The following is a 21,278-nucleotide window of genomic DNA, read 5'->3' on the forward strand; positions in this document are numbered from 1 at the left end:
AAGGGCTGAGTTGACAAATCCAATAGCTGTCCATTATACTAGAAAACCTCTCTGTTCCTTCCATCTGCCATCCCTTCAAGCCACTATTCTCTCCTTTCACAAGAGTTATTTATGTGCATTGCTTCAACATTTGCTTATTCTTTGCCAATCTGGCTTGTTCTATCTCCACTAGTCTTTTATGATAAATTTCTTTATGGAGCTTGAATATTTTTCAGCTTTTGTATCCTAATACACTGTTCTCAGACTTCATTCACCTTGACTACTCTTGGGTTCTAAACCTTTGCGTTCTTACTCGGCCTGCTGTTATCTCCCACCTTCTATTAAGTTCCAAACCAGATCTGACTACTACTCAATGTTCCAGAACAGAATAGATCTTGTTTTCTACCCTCCTCCTGTTGAAACAGTGGGCTCTAAAAGCCAGTCAGCCAGAAGGCTGGCACCATATCAGAATCAATCAAGGAAAATGCTGAAAATATTGAATAGATTTTTCAAAAGATGATTCTGTACATCTGGAATTGGAGCCCTTTCTGCTATTTTTCGAGAGCTCCCGGACAGATCGATTCACACTGCAAGCAAAGGTCCTAACCATAGGACATTGTAGCTCAGTACCAGAAAGGTACAACTTGTAGTTTAATTTGTGTTGGTGCTTATCTCCCTGACCAAAGAGATTCTGAGTACAATGGATATGTGATTTCACTTGTCTCTGCGTTGCCTTGGGCAAATAAATAACGTTAAGTTTCACCATTCGTAAATTGGGGCCAACAGCTTTGCCTCAAAGAATTACAGTAGCTAAAAATTACGTGGACTGTTACAGAAATGGTGGTGGTTATTATTTTTACGTTTCATATGTGTCCTTTTTCATTCATTAAAAGCTTCTCACATTATTCCCTCCCGCCAAAGGAAAATTTTTCCTCCTGGGGAATTTTAGCATACTTTAGCTGAATTCAATCAATCCACTCTACTTCCCTTCCCATGATGCATCGCTCCTTCCCACCACCAACTCCTTTTCCTGAGAAAGGCGGTAAATAGCCTGAAGCAACTCGGTGGATGCAACGAGTTGGAGTGCAAATCCTAAACGTGTATCACGCCCATCCCTTGAGAAGACCCAGTGAACGCAAGGGTTGACAGGGGTGGTCATCTCGTTCCAACACTCTATCCCGAGGCTGTACAGGAGACTACAACTCCCAGGATGCCCCGCCGCCCCGCCCCGCTCCCCCTCTTCCAGATAGAAAGCGTGTACCCTACAGAAGACGAAGTAACATGGCTCCCGGAGGTGGAAGGAAGAGGGTTCACCCCTTTTGAAATGGTGAAGAGCGGCCGTAGAGGGATAAAAAAAAAGAGAAGTGACTAGAGCCCGTCATCGCTTTTATCCTCCCAGCCTCTCCTGAGTCCGGTCGGCCTCACCCCTCCTCTCCACCCAAATCCAGTCTGTGGTCTCCTCCCCACCCCGCCCTCATTCCCTTGCTAGCTCACCCCTCCCCTCGGGAATCCTTTTCCCGCCCCCTCGCCCCCCGCGGAGTGCGCACGCGCCCGCCCCCAGCTTCGCGCCCAGATCGCCGCCTAGCCTACTCGCGCAGCCGCCGTCTCGTCTGCCCACCGACGAAGCATGGGCGTCCAGGGCTTCCAGGAGTTCCTGGAGAAGCGCTGTCCCGGGGCCGTGGTGCCCGTGGACCTCCTCAAACTCGCGCGCACGGTCTCGCGCCAGCAGCAGCAGCACCAGCATCGCCAGCTGCCGCCTACGGCAGCCCTAGCGCCCGGGGCTCCACGCGCCGCCAGGGGCTCCGCGCCTCTGCAACCGCCGCTCCCGCCCGCTGCCTTGGGTGCCTACTCCGGGGGCGCGGGGCCGACTCGGCACCATCACCCCGCTCACCACTTCCACCATCACGGCCAGGCGCACCCCGGGCTGCACCCGCCGCCGCCGCCCCCTCCGCTGCCCGGGGCCCGGGTGCTGGTGGACGCGGGCTCAGCGCTGCCGCGGCTTTATGGCGGCTACCAGACGGATTGGGTGTGTGGCGGCCAATGGAACGCCATGCTGGGCTACTTGTCAGCGCTATGTCAGGCTTGTGCCTATCCCGGCGGCGACGGCTTGGAGCTGGTGGTCATGTTCCCCGGGGGCCTGGGCAAGGACCGGCTGGCCGAGTGGGGCCGTCGGTGCCAGGCCGAGCGGCAGACAGCGCAACTGATCGTGGGACACGTGGGCAACAAGGGCACCCCTCCTCCACGGGCCTGGTTCCTGCCACCGGCCTGCCTGAGCCACTGCGTGAGGCTAGCACTCATCCGCTTCCGGGTCAAGGTGAGGGAGGGGCCGGATCTTAAATAATACGCCCCACACCTATTCCCTCCCAACTAAACACCTAACCACTTACCTGTCTCCCATCTCCCCACTCAGAGCCCAATCAGCTAACCCACTTGCCTAACTACCCTCGATCATTTTATCCATCTACCCAACCCTTCATACCACCCCCTACCGATTCTCTCACCTATATAACCACATCTCTACCCATGTCACGCCAATAACCCCCTTTTCCCAGTTGTCCTATCCCTAGGTTTTAGCAGAATTTCTTTCGTAGCCCCATCTTTCTCCTGTTGTCCTCTGCTTCAAGCTGAAATGCCCTTTTCCAAATTTTTCCAGTTGACATCTCTCTTCTATATGTCTCTTTCCAACCTTGCAGCAAATCAAAGATATTAATTGAACACCTTTCTTCTACAATTTTTCCCCGAATTTTGAACCAGTGCTTCTTTTGCACCCATATGTCCATTCAACCTTTTTCATTTCAACATGTTTCTACCTCATCCTTCCTTAGCCTAAAACAAACAAACCCACTGGTTCAGTCACTTTTCAAAAAGTATTAATCCACTAAGAGTAAGGGTTTAAAAGACATGTAAGACATGGTTCCTGCCCTTGGAAAATCAAATATATACACAAGAAACATTTAATGGTGTAAATGTGTATGTGATTATGCTTTATGGTCCAGATTGCTACCTGTTTTGGGGGGGGGGTAGGGGGAAGGATATCTGTGGGCTAAAATGGTCAGAGGAAGCTTCCCTGAGGAAGTTGGACCTCACCTGGGTCTTCAAGGATGAATTGGATTTGAATTGGTTCCAGGTTTGGGAAGCGGCTTCGTTAAGCGGGAGAAGGAAAATGAGTAGAAGCAAACGGGAATATCAAGCATGTTAGGCCCCATGGGCAGTTCAGCCTAATCTGTGCATGTAGTTGGTCACTGCATATGGGGCCTGGAGAACAGCTTGGCAGCATCTCCAATTCTTGGCACAACTATTGCTCTGTTGCTTTTCCATACTCTTGGGTTTCAAGTTCCTACGTGTAGGGAATAGCAAGGCTTGAGAAGTAAAGGAAGTGGGCAGAAAGAAGAAGAAGAAAAGTAGTACGGGGTTGGGTAGGACAAAACCACAAACCAGTTCTCCAACCAAGGCTCTTGGGGATGTGCACACAGAAGACAGGACATGGAATTGTGGGAATCATAAACTAAAGAAATGGTGCTATGTGGAGTAATGAAGCAGAAAAATCTCAGTTGAGAGACTGAAAGACCTGCATAAAGCAACTTGCAGTCGTCACAGAACTTGTGGCTAGAGTCCAGTCATGCTAGACTCCTTCTGCCCAGCATCTAATCTCTCTATGCTGGGTAGATTATAGCTGTTTTTAATAATTTAAAAAAATTCAATCACGAGCTATCTCAAACTTACAAAGAAGGAGAAAAAATATATCAGACACTCATTTGCTTGCCTTCCTGACTGAGCATTTTTCAGTAGATTCTTCATTCATGGCCATTCTTTCCACTTTGCTTTCACTGCTACCACTCAAGCTTTAAGGACTTTTTACCTCATTGTCATTATTAACTCGGTTGCTGGCAACAGTGACTAACATTGATGGAATGCTTACTGTGTGCCAGCTGCTAATCTGTGTGCTTTAACAACAACAAAAATTACCTTGTTTGATCCTCACGATAACCTGTGAAGCAATAGTATCCGTTTTTCAAATGTGAGGAAACTGAGGCACAAGAGGTTTAGAAACTTGCCCAAAGTCAGCCAGCAATAAATGGCAGAACTGAGATTCTGGGATTCATGCCCAGGCAATCTGGCTCCAAAGCTCATGCTCTTAACAACAGTGCTCTAAGATGAATCTTTCTAAAGTGCCAGTGTGATTAAATCATTCCCACACTGGACCAAAGCCTTCCCTGGCTCCTAGGTAAAGACAGGTCTGGGCTATTCGTTTATATTATTTGAGTACCTGCTATAGGCTAGGTACTATGCTGGTTGCTGAGGATTCAGAATGAAGGAAGGGGATCCCTGCCCTAAAGGAGGTCAGAGCTTAGTAAAAGAGACAGACTGAAAACAAAGTTGCAGATACTGTGAGCTAATTGCTAATGATGAAAAATGTGGCCCCTGTAGGGGATATTAGTTAATTCTGGGTGAGGGTATGAAAATTGGGGGAGGTTTCACAGGTTGGTACTGAGCCTTGAGGAGGGCTGGGAAGGATGTTTTGGACAGTGGACAAGGATGTGGAGACGTAAAATGGCCTGCTGAGCTCTGAACAGATTCTGATTGGAGGTTGGCAGGAGTTGAACACTGCGTATGGGTTTGGGGTTTTCCAACTTTTTTGTTCATGCACCTCATCAGTGAAAATTTTTGAGAAGCAACCATAAGATTCTTCATTACATCCAGTCTCATTTTTAAAATGCCAGCAGTTCATAAAAAATAAGATGGATTGGATAGATGGATTGATAGGTGATAAAGCAAATGTAGTAAAAATGGTAGAATTTCAGTCGTGACTTTTCTAATGTTCACTATGAAATTATTTCAACTTTGCTATATGTTTAGTTTTTCAAAATAAAATGTTGGGGAAAAATTTCCCAGCAGTCCGCTTCAGTCTTGAGTACAAATTTGTGAAATGTATGTCTTGTTCTCTGTGCCAGATTATAAACAAACTCTTTGATCTTTTCATAGTCTCCATAACAACTTGTATATTTTAGGTGCAGGATACATTGTTTTCCCTGAATGGAGAGGTTAGTGATCTTAACAGAATGCATTGTAGGAGTTACTTTTTAAAAGTGTGTAGTGTGACTCAATATAGTGGATTTAAGACTGGCTTCAAAAGTGCATATGTAAAGTATCTGTAGATGTTATCAGTGAGTTAAGTTTTCTCTCCTGGTTCTGGTCAGTGATTGTTGTTGTTGGAGTGACTGGAAACTTCCTCGTTTATAACACAGACTTGATAGGTATTGGTTAATAACTGATTATGGTTTGCCTTTTCAGAGGAATGTTCCACTATCTTGAAGATAGCAGTTTTTCACTTGAATGATATGCATGCCTACCATGTCTTTTGGCTGAAATGGTAGTGCTTCAGAATGAAACCCACTAGTGTATTTCTCCTCCCCTTGGTTCTGTTCTTTTTTAAAAAAATTTATTTACTCACTTATTTATTTATTTATTTATTTATTTAATTTATTTTTGGCTACACTAGGTCTTCATTGCTGTGCGTGGGCTTTCTCTAGTTGCAGCGAGCGGGGGCTACTCTTCATTGAGGTGCACTGGCTTTTCATTGCAGTGGCTTCTCTTGTTGCGGGGCATGGGCTCTAGGCACACAGGCTTTGGTAGTTACAGTACGTGGGCTCAGTAGTTGCAGCATGCGGGCCCTAGAGTGTACAGGCTTCTGTAGTTGCGGCTCGTGGGTTCAGTAGTTGTGGCATATGGGCTTAGTTGCTCCGTGGTGTGTGGGATCTTTCCAGACCAGAGCTCAGACCCATGTCCCCTGCATTGGCAGGCAGATTTTTAACCACTGGACCACGAGGGAAGTCCCCACCTTGGTTCTGTTCTTGACACTAGGTCAGAAGCTGGACCTTTATTCCCAATCTCATTTTCATTTGTGATAGAAAAATAGAGATGAAGGGATTATGTAAAACATAATTTGCTGGGTTGTCTGTTTAGCTTTAAACAATTTAGGACTTCTCATGAAAATATTCAGTGTATATAGCTGGGATGAATTTTGTCATTTGGTTGGTGTTGTTTGTATGTTCTGCAAACCTTTGTAAGTGGTCATTGCCAGTAGCAGAAAAATTAAGTAAAACCACAAATTGCTACCTGATCTCTTCCTAAGAGTCTCAGAGCAACCCTAAAGCAGTTTTAGAATGTGGTTTGAAAGATCATGTGGGGTGATTAATGGGATGAATACTTTGTTTTAATGGTTAATATATATTTTAGAAAAAAAATCAAGGCATGAAACCTGCAGTTTCACAGCTATAACTCTTTAGAACAAGGCCAATTAAAGAAAAGTAAGTTGACTTAAAGAAAAGTACTAAGGTGCAGTACTTGGATGTGACAGAAATCGTGTTGATGGTAAATGAATAAGCAAAGTTTGAGAAGTCTGACCAAGAGTTGATGCCATTTTGTGCTTTTGGTCTCTAGGATACAGCATAGCAGTGGCTGCTGTGCCTCCTGATTATTTACTTATCCTCAGTCATTGGCGTATCCTGAAACCTTAGTGACTCTTCTGGGTGCTCTAGTGGTAGGAAAAATTATCATAATAGTAATTATGTCTACTTCTTGAGCACCAAGTTGTATATACTTTTTTAAATATCTTGTTTAATCCTCATAAGCTTGCAAGAATGCGTGGTATTCTTCCCATTTAACAGTTGAATAACAGGTGCAAAGAAGTAAAATGATTCTTCTTTGGTCTGGACACTAGTAAATGGTGAATAAAAATCTGTTCTGGATCTGTATTGCTCAAAGTCTCCACAGTTTCACCACACGGTTTCCTTTTTGTGTATTCTTGTGTAAGATTGTACACTTTTATTGACCAGATAATATGTGTAGATGCATGAAGAAAAACAGTAATAAGTAGATTTATTGAGCACTTAGTTTGTGCCAGCATTGCTGAATGTGCAATACTGCCATTACAAGGCAAATGTGTAAGCTCAGTGCCAAGTGAGTGAGTCATATAGTGATATTATAGGAATTCAAAAGTTGCAGTCTCTTTTCTGCATTTTAAGTCTCCCCCCTCTGGTTTCTTTCACTTATAAGTACATAAGCATATACAAATAATCTTTAAAAAAGCAAAAACTTCCCTTTTACTTTGTAATTCCCTTAAGCCATTATCCTTATCCCTGTTCTTCCCTTTTAACCATTATTCTTGAAAAAAGAAGACTGTGTTAATTCCCATTTCCTAGCCTCTTGCCACTTGATATGTGATGTCACCATTCTAAAGGCACCAGAACGATTTCCATTCTTACCCTTTATTGGACCTCTATGAGGTAATTGACATGAGCTGTCCTTTGCTTGAATTTCCTTTCTTGGATTCCATAATGCAGCTCACTTCTGATTCTCCGTATAAGTCTCTAGTTCTTTCTCCTCCTCTTATTGCTTCCTTAAGCATTGGTGCTCTCAAGACTTCTGTCCTAGTCATATTCTTCTACATTCATTTCCTGAGTAATCTCATCCATTATTATGACTTTAAATATTAACTGTATTCTGATTATTCCTATAGCTCTTTCTCTACCCATAACCTCTCTCATGAGCTTTCAGCACATCTTTTCAGCTTTCTACTACTCGATGTCTTATAGGTCACTTATACTAAAATATATCCAAGATGGAATTCATTGTTTTTCCCCAAAACTTGTTCTATTTTTGGTGTTCTCTTTTTTTCTGTTCATGTCCTCTTTCATCCATTTCAAGCCAGAAACCATGGATTTCTTCTCAGTTCTTCACTCTTCTGATCAGGTGGTCACTTGCCATATCCACTTGGTCACTAGATCATGTCAACTCTGCCTCAAAAAATGTCTCCTGAGTCCAGCTGCTTCCACCCCCATTGTCATAGTTCATGCCATCATTTCTTATCTGAACTGTGAAAATTGCCTCAACTTGTTCCTTTCCAATCTCTGGACCATAGGCCATCTTCTACGTTGCTGTCAGAGATACTTTGAAAACCAAAGCTGACTTTTCTGTGCCAGAGGATACCCACTGGCTACTTTTTGCCTACCCTACTAAGGCCAGACTTGTCAGCATGGCAAGATCCTAAACTCTCTCCAGCCTTACTTGGTGCTTACCTTTGCCCACACCTGTTCCAACCATTGGAATGTCCTAACCGTTCTGAACTTTTTTAGCTTCCTAGACATACCATGTCCTCTCACATAGTGCTTTTCTTATTTTACTCTAACCCTTGTGTAGCCAATTCCTACTTATTGTTGCTCAAAAGTTATCACTATGAAGTCTTTCCCAGCCAAGGTAAATGATGTCTTCCCTTGTGCTACCAGAGTGCATTTTTTTTTACCTCTTATTTTTTTCTCTCATAGTATTTTCATATCACATTATAATTCTCTTTTCCCCATGCTATGTGTTACATCTCCAGAAGTTACTTATCTTATGACTGGAAGTTTGTATGTAATTATCTTTTAATTGAGTTCCAGGAGGGCAGAGATTTTGCTCTAGGGCTTGACACATTATATACAGTAATGGTTGTTGAAAGAGAAAGAAATTAGTTGATTGACTCATTGACTATAAAAAACTTTGAAAGGCAGAAGAATTTAGAACCAGTGTTTTATAATGTTATAGGTTCATTCCATGTAAATTAACTTGATTCCAAATGGAATTGCCAAACTCCAGTAAGTAAAAGTAAGTTTAGTAACTGCTTAGCAATGCATTTATATAATAAATTCCCCCTTGGTGGTAGTAATAATAGCTACTACGTGGGCTGGGTACCTCACATAGATTCATGATGTCATTTAATCATCACACCCACCCATCAGGATATGTATTAATTTACGTTTTTTATAGCTAAAATAAAAACAGGCTCAGCATAGTCACTGGCCCAAGGTTGCACTGCTGGAACGTGGTTGAGCCAAGATATGAACCTAAATATATTTGATATCAAAATCCTTCATCTTTAACATCTCTCAAAACAGTATGGTTGCATTTTAATAACCTTTTCCAGATCACTTTTCTTATATTTAGTTTGTGTAGCATAATGACTAAGAACACAGACCTTGGAGCCAGACTGCCTGGGTTTAAATCTTTGTTCTTTTACCTACTAGTTATATAAATGTGGGCAAATTAACCTCTCTGTGCCTCAGTTTTCTCATGTGGAAGAGGAAGATAGTAATAATACCTATATCATAGACTTTATTGTGAGTATTAAATGATTTAATATAAGTACAGTGCTTAGAACATTATACACCACATAGTAAATGCCATATAAATGCCAGCTACAATTACTTTGACCAGAATATCTTGTGTGTCAAGTAGGTTGGACACTGACATTTCACTCTCATGCGTTAAGCTTGGCACAGCATGCAGGGTACTTCTTGATCTGCCTACCATTCTCTTGCCTCATTTCACACCATTTTTCTTATCAGGACAATGAATGCTTTTCAGCATTTTTTGAATACCTACTCTGTGCCGGACCCTGTGCTAAGTACTGTGAACAGTGGAATTCATTCATTAAAGAAATGCTTAATGGGTTCCTACTGTGCACTAGGCATGGTTCAATATTGAGAGGATAAAGCAATGACCAGAACAGACAGGTTTCTGACCTCATGAAGTTTATATACTGGTGGGAAAGAAAGACAATAAACAAGATAAAAAGACAAAATATATAGTATTTTAGGTAGTATAGTAAGTGCTGTACAGAAAAATGAAGTAGGAAAGTGAGATTAGGGGGTGTTGCAGTCCGGTGGGTACTGTAACCCTCCAGCAGCTCATTGTCTAGTAGGGAGACAGGTAAGAAAATACTAACAGTAATAGCCCCAAGGATCTTTCCTCTGGCGATTGTCATAGGCCCAAGGACATAGTGGAAGTGGCAGAACCACAGTTTGCATTTAGACACCAAAACCTTTGCTCTTTCATCTGTAACACAAAGAAAATCACACATGTTATGGCAAGGATGGCAAACTGGCAGCCCATAGCCCATATTTTTTTTAAAAGAACTTCCTTGATTTTCATTGATCAATAGTGTTCATCAGAATCTAAAGTCAAATACTGCATTTGGATTTGAATGATTTTTTTCATTTCCTTCTGTTGTTTAACTTGCACTTTACAAATGCATTTTTTTAACAAATATGAATTTGTTGCCAACATTTTAAAAATTTGGAGATGTTACCAAGCATTCTGACTTTCCAGCCACTCTTGAAATATCAGATCTTCTTGCAACACTCGTTGCCCCCTTTTGCTGAGCCACATGGTCTTCATTTATTGGAGTCTCTACTGCTCTATGGTGAGTCCCTGACACAGTGACCAAGTGCCACTTGCCTTTCATGATAACCATCTTCCACATGGCTCCCAGTGATTACCGCCTCCTGGTATTCACACTCTAATTTACCCCCACCCCCTGTGGGAGGGCTGGACTTAGTGACTTGCTTTTAATGAACAGTATATAGCAAAACTGATGAGATGTCACTTCAAGATTAGGTTATAAAAAGCTGTGACTTCCATCTTGTTTGCACTCTCTCTCTCCCTGGCATTTCTTTTTCTTTTTCTTTTCTTTTATTTTTTTTTTAACAGACAATAAACTGCATATATTTAGAGTGTACAATTTGGTACCCCAATCTCCCAATTCATTCCCCCTCAACCCTCCCCGCTTTCCCCACTTGGTGTCCATATGTTTGTTCTCTACATCTGTGTCTCTATTTCTGCCTTGCAAACCAGTTGATTTGTACCATTTTTCTATAGTCCGCATATATGTGTTAATATACGATATTTGTTTTTCTCTTTCTCACTTCACTCTGTATGACAGTCTCTAGGTCCATCCATATCTCTAAAAATGTCCCAGTTTCATTCCTTTTTACAGCTGAGTAATATTCCATTGTATATATGTACCACATCTTCTTTATCCATTCATCTGTTGATGGACATTTAGGTTGCTTCCATGCCCTGGCTATTGTACATAGTGCTGCAGTGAACATTGGAGTGTATGTGTCTTTTTGAATGATGGTGTTCTCTGGGTATATGCCCAGCAGTGGGATTGCTGGGTCATATGGTAACTCTATTTTTAGTTTTGTAAGGAACCTCCATACTGTTCTCCATAGTGGCTGTATCAATTTACATTCCCACCATCAGTGCAAGAGCATTCCCCTATCTCCACACCCTCTCCAGCATTTACTGTGTGTAGATTTTCTGATGTCCATTCTAACTGGTGTGAGGTGATACCTCATTGTAGTTTTGATTTGCATTTCTCTAATAATTAGTGATGTTGAGCAGCTTTTCATGTGCCTCTTGGCCATGGAGAAATGCCTATTTAGGTCTCCTGCCCATGTTTTGATTGGGTTTTTTTTTTTTTTTTGATACTGAGCTGGATGAACTGTTTATATATTTTGGAGATTAATCCTTTGTCTCTTGATTCATTTGCAAATATTTTCTCCTATCTGAGGGTTGTCTTTTCGTCTTGCTTATAGTTTCCTTTGCTGTGCAGAAGCTTTGAAGTTTCATTAGGTCCCACTTATTTATTATTTATTTATTTTTTTATTTTTTTTATTTGTTGGCTGTGTTGGGTCTTTGTTGCTGCGCGTGGGGTTTCTTTAATTGTGGTGAGCAGAGGCTACTCTTCGTTGTGGTGCGCAGGCTCCTCATTGCCATGGCTTCTCTTGTTGCAGAGCACTGGCTCTAGGCACATGGGCTTCAGTAGTTGTGGCACATGGGCTCAATAGTTGTGGTTCACGGGCTCTAGAGCACAGACTCAGTTGTTGTGGTGCATGGGCATAGTTGCTCCGCAGCGTGTGGGATCTTCCTGGAGCAGGAATTGAACCCGTGTCCCCTGCATTGGCAGGCAGATTCTTAACCACCGTGCCACCTAGGAAGCCCCCACTTATTCTTTTTGTTTTTATTTCCATTACTCTAGGGGGTGGATCAAAAAAGATTTTGCTATTATTTACGTCGAAGAGTGTTCTTCCTATGTTTTCCTCTAGGAGTTTTATAGTGTCTGGCCTTACATTTAGGTCTTTAATCCATTTTGTTTATTATTGTGTATGGTGTTAAGGAGTGTTCTAATTTCATTCTTTTACATGTAGCTGTCCAGTTTTCCCAGCACCACTTATTGAAGAGGCTGCCTTTTCTCGATTGTATATCCTTGGCTCCTTTGTCATAGATTAGTTGACCATAGTTTATCTCTGGGCTTTCTGTCCTGTTCCATTGATCTATATTTCTGTTTTTGTGTCTCTCTGGCATTTCTTGCTTGATCACTCTGATGAAGCAAGCTGCCATATTGTGGGCTGCCCTATGGAGAGGCCCACGTGACAAGTAACTGAGGGTGGCCTCCCACCAACAACCAGCTGCCCTCAGTCCAACAGCCCACAAGGAACTGAATCCTGCCAACAGCCACGTAAGTAAGCTTGGAAGTAAATCCTTCCCCAGCCGAGCCTTGAGATGACTGCAGCCACAGCTGACACCTTAATTGCAGCCTGTGAGAAACCCTGAGCCAAAGAACACAGTTAAGCCACATTCACATATACTGTGAGAAAATAAATGCTTTTTAAGCCACTAAGTTTTGGGGGTAATTTCCTATACAGAAATAGATAACTAAAACACCATTGATTGTTGTGCTTGTACTTTTTTATAGTAGTTTTGAAGAATATGAAATATTTCTTGTATCCATATCTATGAAATGTGAAAAAAATTATAAAAGGTCATATATTTAAAGGAAAATCAAAGGGAGCCTATTTTCTGGTAGAAGTGATATTTCTTTATATCTAAATAAAATGTGTTTGTTGAAAGAATACAATTTAAGACACCATTTAAAAATAAACCATTGTAAGAAATATGACCAGTATAGAAGAATGATGAGTGCTGAAACAAAAGAAACTTTAAAAAGGGCTTGGAATTTTTTTTCTTAATAAATTTATTTATTTATTTATTTATTTATTTATTTATTTATTGGCTGTGTTGGATCTTCGTTGCTGCACACGGACTTTGTCTAGTTGCGGCGAGTGGGGGCTACTCTTTGTTGTGGTGTGTGGGCTCCTCATTGCCGTGGCTTCTCGTTGGCAGAGCATGGACTCTAGGCACGTGGACTTCAGTAGTTGCAGCACATGGACTCAGTAGTTGTGGCTCACGGGCTCTAAAGTGCAGGTTCAGTAGTTGTGGCGCATGGGCTTAGTGGCTCCCTGGCATGTGGGATCTTCCTGGAGCAGGGATCGAACCCATGTCCCCTGCATTGGCAGGCGGTTTCTTAACCACTGCACCACCTAGGAAGTCCAGGACTTGGAATTTTAATAGGTTGTTTTTGAATACAAGACAGATTTAAGTAATACTGCCATGAAATGCAATTATATATTACAAGAAAAAATAGCCAGGGCTTGAAAGCCTTTTGTAGGTAGTCTTTTTTTTTTTTTTCATCTCAATGTAATTTTAATGTAAAAATAGTACTAGGATATACCACAGTCCTTGGATTTTTTTTTCCTATTTTCCTTTGTATTGCAACTATGTCTGTGAACCAACATACTGGATCTTTGCTATTTTCAAAACATTGTCCTCTAATTGCTGGCACACAGATTGCCAAAACTGTTAGCCTTGGATGCCCTGGCAGATATTCCAAAGAAAAATAATAAAAATGTATAGAAAGGAAGTAAAGAGTAAAATAATAATAAGGATAAATTAATACCAGGGTGAGTCAAAAATTACCCGCACTCTGGCTGTAGAATTTATTTTAATTAACTGCTAGAAAAGACACATACATCATTTTTCAACATAATCTCCTTGCTATTCTTTTTTAAAATTTTATTTATTTATTTTTGGCTGTATTGGGTCTTTGTTGCTGCACACAGGCTTTCTCTAGTTGTGGTGAGCAGGGGCTAACTCTTCATTGTGGTGTGCAGGCTTCTCATTGTGATGGCTTCTCTTGTTGTGGAGCATGGGCTTGTAGGTGCACAGGCTTCAGTAGTTGTGGCACACAGGCTCACTAGTGGCTCACGGGTCTGGAGTGCAGGCTCAGTAGTTGTGGTACATGGGCTTAGTTGCTCCATGGCATGTGGGATCCTCCTGGAGCAGGGATCGAACCCGTGTCCCCTGCATTGGCAGGTGGATTCTTAACAACTGCGCCACCAGGGAAGTCTGTCTCCTTGCTTTTCAATACACTTTGTCCATCTGTCAACAAGCTTTCATATTCCCTCATTAAAAAAATGTTTTAGGCTGAGTTGCAAGCCATGAATGTACTGCTGTCTTCACTTCCACATCAGAAGTGAATCTTCGTCCTCGTAGTGCTGCTTTCAGGGGACCAAACACGTGAAAGTCCAGTGGAGCATGATCAGGACTATAAGGAGGATGCTTCTAACACCTCAAAACGAAGTTTTTGCCAAGTGTCGACAGTGTGGGCAGAAGTGTGCAGACGTGCATTGTCATGCAAGATCACGACACTCTTGGATAGCAGTCCTCTGCACTGAATCCAAATTTTAGGCTTCAGCTCTTCAATAAGCATCTCTATCCACTCAAAAACGGTTCTTTGCGACAAAACACTTTCTCCATACTGTGCACAAAGTCTTCGGTAAGTTACGGCACCAGGTAAACACTCAGACCACACAAAACGAATCACTGCACGCTGCTCTTCTTTCGTGCAAGTCACAAGTGGGGCATCCATTTTTGCTTGCACCATAGTTACAAATAAACTGATGTAACATTTTCACACCCGCACAGCAGTGACTGGGGAGACAGTAGCCTTGAACGGAAAGTGCTGATGAGACAGTGCGGCCAGCAGAAGTTTTAATATAACCAGAGTGTGGATAATTTTTGACTCACCATTGTATTAATGACCTTTGCTTTCTCGTTTGCATTTGCCTAGGAAAATTTTGGCCATCAAAAGTTTCTGAATCGACAACAGAATCTAAAAAAGAATGATATATGTATTTGTAACTGAATCACTATGTGTATAAATACAGATGATTGAACTTGGTGTACCTGAAAAAAAATAATAAATAAATAAATAAAATGAGAAAAAAAAAGAAAAAAAATATATGCTGCACATGACAGAAACCAAATTATGTGAAAGGACCGTGAATGAAAGATAGCAATTCCTGTCCTGCCATTTCCCAGCTCTAGTCTATTTCCCATAAACAATCTTAACCACTTCTGTTTGTCATGCTTCAGGTCATTTTCATAATTTGAAATAAAATGCAAAATGTAATTTCTTAGTTTAAAAAATTACATTCAGAATGAAATGGGAGAATTTCATTCCTTTAAAGTACTCTATGTCTCCACCCTTCCTATTTTTATAAATACATTTTTTGATGATCCCATTTTTACCTTTATGTATAATGTACTCTAATTCAATCCACAAATTCTGGTATTATTTCCTTACTTTCCTTACTGTAACATAAGTATATTACCCCTCCCTCCTACCTCCTATCCCCACTTAGGATTCCGTATCTTCTACATTATTAAAATTGATATCTGTAACCATAAAAAAAAAAGTTTCTGAATCAACAAAAGAATCTAAAGAAGAATGATATATGTATTTGTAACCGAATCACTTTGCTGCATACTCGAAACCAACACAACATTGCAAATCAACTATACTCCAATAAAATTAAATTATTAAAAAAAGTTTCTGAATCACTTTTTAAAAACTGGAGTATAATTGTTTCACAGTGCCGTGTTAGCTTCTGCTGCACAATGAAGTAAATCAGCTGTATGTATCCATATATGCCCTTCCTCTTGGACCTCCTTCCCCACCCCCCACCCATCTAGGTCATCACAGAGCACCGAGCTGAGCTCCCTGTGCTATACAGCAGGTCCCCACTAGCTATCTATTTTACACATGGTAGTATATTTATGTGAAACCTAGTCTCCCAGTTCATCCCACCCTTCCCTCCCTTCCCTCCAATGTCCACACGTCTGTTTTCTACATCTGTGTCTCTATCCCTGCCCTGCAAACAGGTTCATCTGTACTATTTTTCTAGCTTCCGCATATATGCATTAATATGCAATATTTGTTTTTCTCTGACTTACTTCACTTTGTGTGACAGACTCTTAAGTCCATCCACATCTCTACAAATGAGCCCATTTCATTTCTTTTTATGGCTAAGTAATATTCCATTATATGTATGTACCACATCTTCTTTATCCATTCATCTGTCCTTTTAGAGTACAGGTCTTTTCAATTTCTTTTTTTTTTAAAGCAATACATCTTTTTAAAATTTATTTATTTATTCATTTATTGGCTGCATTGAGTCTTCATTGCTGCTGTACATGAGCTTTCTCTAGTTGCGGCGAGGGGGGGCTACTCTTCATTGTGATGCATGGGCTCCTCGTTGCAGTGGCTTCCCTTGATGCGGAGCACGGGCTCTAGGCATGCAGGCTTCAGCAGTTGCGGCACATGGGCTCAGTAGTTGTGGCTCAAAGGCTCTAGAGCACAGGCTCAGTAGTTGTGGCACAGGGGCTTAGTTGCTCCACAGCATGTGGGATCTTCCTGGAACAGGGATCGAACCCATGTCTCCTGCATCGTCAGGCAGATTCTTAACCACTGCGCCACCTAGAAAGTCTCTCAATTTCTTTCATCAGTGTTTTAAAGTTTTCTGAGTACAGGTCTCTTCCCTCCTTAGGTAGGTTTATTCCTAGGTATTTTATTCTTTTTGTTGCAGTGCTAAATGGGATTGTTTCCTTAATTTCTCTTTCTGCTCTTTCGTTGTTAGTATATAAGAATGCAAGGGATTTCTGTGCATTAATTTTGTATCTTGCAACCTTACCTAATTCATTGATTAGTTCTAGTAGTTTTCTGGTGGCATCTTTAGGATTTTCTACGTATAGTATCATGCCATCTGCAAACAGTGACAGTTTTACTTCTTCTTTTCCAATTTGTATTCCTTTCATTTCTTTTTCTTCTATGATTGCCATGGCTAGGATTTCCAATACTGTTTCGAATAATAGTGTCAAGAGTGGACATCCTTGTCTTGTTCCTGATCGTAGAGATAATGCTTTCAGTTTTTCACTATTGAGAATGATGTTTGCTGTGGGTTTGTTGTATATGGCTTTTATTATGTTGAGGTAGGTTCCTCTATGCCCACCTTCTGGAGAGTTTTTTTATCATAAATGGGTGTTGAATTTTGTCAAAAGCTTTTTCTGCATCTATTGAGATGATCATATGGTTTTTATTCTTCAGTGTGTTAATGTGATGTATCACATTGATTGATTTGCGTATATTGAAGAATCCTTGCATCCCTGGGATAAATCCCACTTGATCATGGTGTATGAACTTTTTAATGTGTTGTTGGAGTCTGTTTGCTAGTGTTTTGTTGAGGATTTTTGCATCTATGTTCATCAGTGATATTGGTCTGTAATTTTCTTTTTTTGTGATATCTTTGTCTCGTTTTGGAATCAGGGTGATTATGGCCTTGTAGAATGAGTTTGGGAGTGTTCCTCCCTCTGCAATTTTTGAGAAGAATTTGAGAAGGATAGTTGTTAATTCTTCTCTAATGTTTGATAGAATTTGCCTTTGAAGCCATTTGGTCCTGGACTTTTGTTTGTTGGAAGATTTTTAATTACAGTTTCAATTTCAATACTTGTGATTGGTCTGTTTATATTTTCTATTTCTTTCTGGTTCAGTTTTGGAAGGTTGTACTTTCCTAAGAATTTGTCTGTTTCTTCCAGGTTGTCCATTTTATTGGCATATAGTTGCTTGTAGTAGTCTCTTATGATGCTTTGTATTTCTGTGGTGACAGTTGTAATTTCTCACTTTTCATTTCTAATTTTATTGATTTGAGTCCTCCCTCTTTTTCTTGATGAGTCTGGCTAAAGGTTTATCAGTTGTGTTTATCTTCTCAAAGAACCAGCTTTTAGTTTTATTGATTTTTGCTATTGTATTTTCTGTTTCTATTTCATTTATTTCTACTCTGATCTTTATGATTTCTTTCCTTCTACTATCTGTGGGTTTTCTTTCTTCTTCTTTTTCTAGTTTCTTTAGGTGTGAGGTTAGTTTGTTTATTTGAGGTTTTTCTTGTTTTTTTGAGGTGAGATTGAATTGCTGTAAACTTCCCTCTTGGAACTGCTTTTGCTGCATCCCATAGGTTTTGGGTCATTGTGTTTTCATTGTCATTTGTTTCTAGGTATTTTTTTGTTTCTTCTTTGATTTCTTCAGTGATCTTTTGGCTATTTAGCAGCACACTGTTTAGCCTCCATGTGTTTATGTTTTTTACAGGTTTTTTTTTTCCTGTAATTGATTTCTAATCTCATAGCGTTGTGGTTGGAAAAGATGCTTGATATGATTTCAATTTTCTTAAATTTACCAAGGCTTGATTTTTGACCCAAGATGTGATCTATCCTGGAGAAGGTTCCATGTGCACTTGAGAAGAAAGTGTATTCTTCCACTTTTGGGTGGAATGTGCTATAAATATCAGTTAAATCTATCTGGTCTGTTGTGTCATTTAAAGCTAGTGTTTCCTTAGTAATTTTCTATCCAGATGATCTGTCCATTGGTGTAAGTGAGATGTTAAAGACCCCCAGTATTATTGTGTTACTATCTATTTCTCCTTTTATGGCTGTTGGCATTTGCCTTATGTATTGAGATACTCCTATGTTTGCATAAATATTTATAATTGTTATGTTTTCTTCTTGGATTAAGCCCTTTATCATTATGTAGTGTCCTTCCTTATCTCTTGTTATACTCTTTATTTTAAAGTCTATTTTGTCTGATGAGAGTATTCATACTCCAGCTTTCTTTTGATTTCCATTTGCATGGAATATCTTTTTCCATCCCCTCACTTTCAGTCTGCATGTGTCCCTAGTTCTGAAGTGGGTCTCTTGTAGACAGCTATATATATATAGATCTATATATATATAGATCTTGTTTTTGTATCCATTCAGCCAGTCTGTCTTTTGGTTGGATTATTTAATCCATTTACATTCAAGGTGATTATCAATATGTATGTTCCTATTATCATTTTCTTAATTGATTTGGGTTTGTTTTTGTGGGTCTTTTTCTTGTCTTATGTTTCCCACCTAAAGAAGCTCCTTTAGCATTTGTTGTAAAGCTGGTTTTGTGGTGCTGAATTCTCTTAGCTTTTGCTTTTCTGTAAAGCTTTTCATTTCTCCATTGAATCTGAATGAGATCCTTGCTGGGTAATCTTGGTTGTAGGTTTTTCCGTTTCATCACTTTAAAACTATCCTGCCACTCCCTTCTGGCCTGCAGAGTTTCTGCTAAAAAGTCAGGTGATAACCGTATGTGGATTCCCTTGTATGTTATTTGTTGTTTTTCTGTTGCTGCTTTTAATGTTTTTTCTTTGAATTTAATTTCTGTTCGTTTGATTAATATGTGTCTTGGTGTGGTTCTCCTAGGGCTTATCCTGTACAGGACTTTCTGTGCTTCCTGGACTTGGGTGGCTATTTCCTTTCCCATGTTAGGGAAGTTTTTCACTATAATCTCTTCAAATATTTTCTCAGACCCTTTTTCTTTCTCTTCTCCTTCTGGGACCCCTATAATTTGAATGTTGGTGCATTTAATGTTGTCCCAGAAGTCTCTGACACTGTCCTCAATTCTTTTCATTCTTTTTTCTTTATTCTGCTCCTCAGCAGTTATTTCCACTGTTCTGTATTCCAGCTCAACTCATATATATGGAATCTAAAAAAATGGTACTGATGAACCCAGTGACAGGGCAAGAATAAAGATGCAGATGTAGAGAGCGGTCTTGAGGACATGGGGTGGGGGGGCGAAGGGGAAGCTGGGACAAAGTGAGAGAGTAGCATTGACATATATATACTACCAAATGTAAAACAGATAGCTAGTGGGAAGCTGCTGCATGACACAGGGAGATCAACTCGACGGGTGATGACTTAGGGGGCTGGGATAGGGAGGGTGGGAAGGAGTCGCGGGAGGGAAGGGATATGGAGATACATGTATAAATATAGTTGATTCACTTTGTTGTACAGCAAAAACTGGCACAGCAGTGTAAAGCAATTATATTCCAATAAAAAAAAGTGTCTTCCAGCTCACTTATTTGCTCTTTTGCCTCGGTTATTCTACTATTGACTTCTTCTAGTGTATTTTTCATTTCAGTTACTGTGTTGTTCATCATTTTTTGTTTGTTCTTTAGTTCTTCTAGGTCTTTGTTAAACATTTCTTGTATTTTCTTGATCCATGCCTCCATTCTAGTTCCAAGATTTTGGATCGTCTTTACTATTATTACTCTGAATTCTTTTTCAGGTAGATTGCCTATTTCCTCTTCATTTATTTGGTCTTGTAGGTTTTTACCTTGCTCCTTTGTCTGTAGCATTTTTTTTTTTGTTGTCTCATGTCTGTTTTTGATGTGTGGGGCTGTATTCATGTCTTACTGGTTGTTTGGCCTGAGGTGTCCAGTACTGGAGTTTGCAGGCAGTTGTGTAGAGCCAGTTCGTGGTGCTGAGATGAAGACCTCTGGGAGAGCTCACCCTGGTTAATATTCCTGTCTGAGGTTCTCTGTTAGTCCAGTGGTTTGGACTCAACACTCCCACCATAGGAGCTCAGGCCTGACCCCTGGCCTGGGAACCAAGATCCCACAAGCTGCACAGTGCGGCAAAAGAAAGGAAAAGATTTTAAAAAAGGAACAGGACAATAACAAAGAATAAAAAATAAAATAAAATTAGAAAAGTGAAAAATATATTAGGAAAAATAAAAATATAAGTGAAACAAATACAAGGTAAACAGAACCACAGCAGAAAAAAAAAAGGGAAGAAGCCAAATGGAACAGGACAATAACAAAGTATAAAGAATAAAATAAAATTAGAAAAATAAAAATTTTTTTTAGAAAAAATAAAAATATAAATGAAACAACAACAGCAAGGTAAAACTTTACCACAACATAAAAAAACAGCCAGGAAAAGCCCTTGGCTGTGGGGGTCAGGGCTTAGGTGGTGGCAGGGTCTAGGCTCAGGACCCAAGCACATGGGAAAGGCAGCATGGCTGGAGGGGGCCTCAGGGTGCAGAGTTCAAGGTAAGGTGGAGGTGTGGCAGCGGGGTTTATGCCCAGCATAGCCAGAGGGAGCTTTGGAGTGGGGAGGATTATGCCCAGGACCTCAGCAGGCTCCCAGGGACCCAAGCAAGCCTGGGAAATACTGGCCATGTTCCCTTCCTTTCCTCTGCCCTCCCAGGGGTCTCCCCTGTCTCTGTTGATCTACTAACCATGGGTGGGCCCCTCTGGGCATGGGAACCCCTCCCCTCCCCCAGTCAGCCCTCAGGGACACTGGTCCCATCCTGCCTCCACTTCTCCTACTCCCTCTCCTGTCCCCCCCCCGCCACGTCTTACCTTGTCTCTCAGGGGTTCCTCCCATCCCCTTAGGTGTCCATGGTCCCCCACCAGTGCCTGGTAGGTACCCTAGTTGTG

General features: G+C 40.9%; 1 protein-coding gene across 10 annotated transcripts in view; it reads left to right on the forward strand.

Moving 5' to 3' along the window:
- The first annotated feature begins 1,569 nt into the window (after positions 1-1,569).
- Positions 1,570-21,278, forward strand: part of FAM120C (family with sequence similarity 120 member C) — a 130,417-nt gene continuing 110,708 nt past the window's right edge. For all 10 annotated transcript variants that reach the window (XR_009050278.1, XM_057718217.1, XM_057718220.1 and 7 more), the window contains exon 1: positions 1,570-2,293. Coding sequence is in view for 9 of the 10 variants with exons in the window: in XM_057718217.1 (XP_057574200.1) it covers positions 1,607-2,293 (687 nt within the window). In the remaining variant the exon portion in view is untranslated. The remainder of the gene's footprint in view (positions 2,294-21,278) is intronic.

The sequence above is a fragment of the Hippopotamus amphibius genome, chromosome X, assembly GCF_030028045.1.
Source record: "Hippopotamus amphibius kiboko isolate mHipAmp2 chromosome X, mHipAmp2.hap2, whole genome shotgun sequence".
Taxonomy (NCBI): Eukaryota; Metazoa; Chordata; class Mammalia; order Artiodactyla; family Hippopotamidae; genus Hippopotamus; species Hippopotamus amphibius.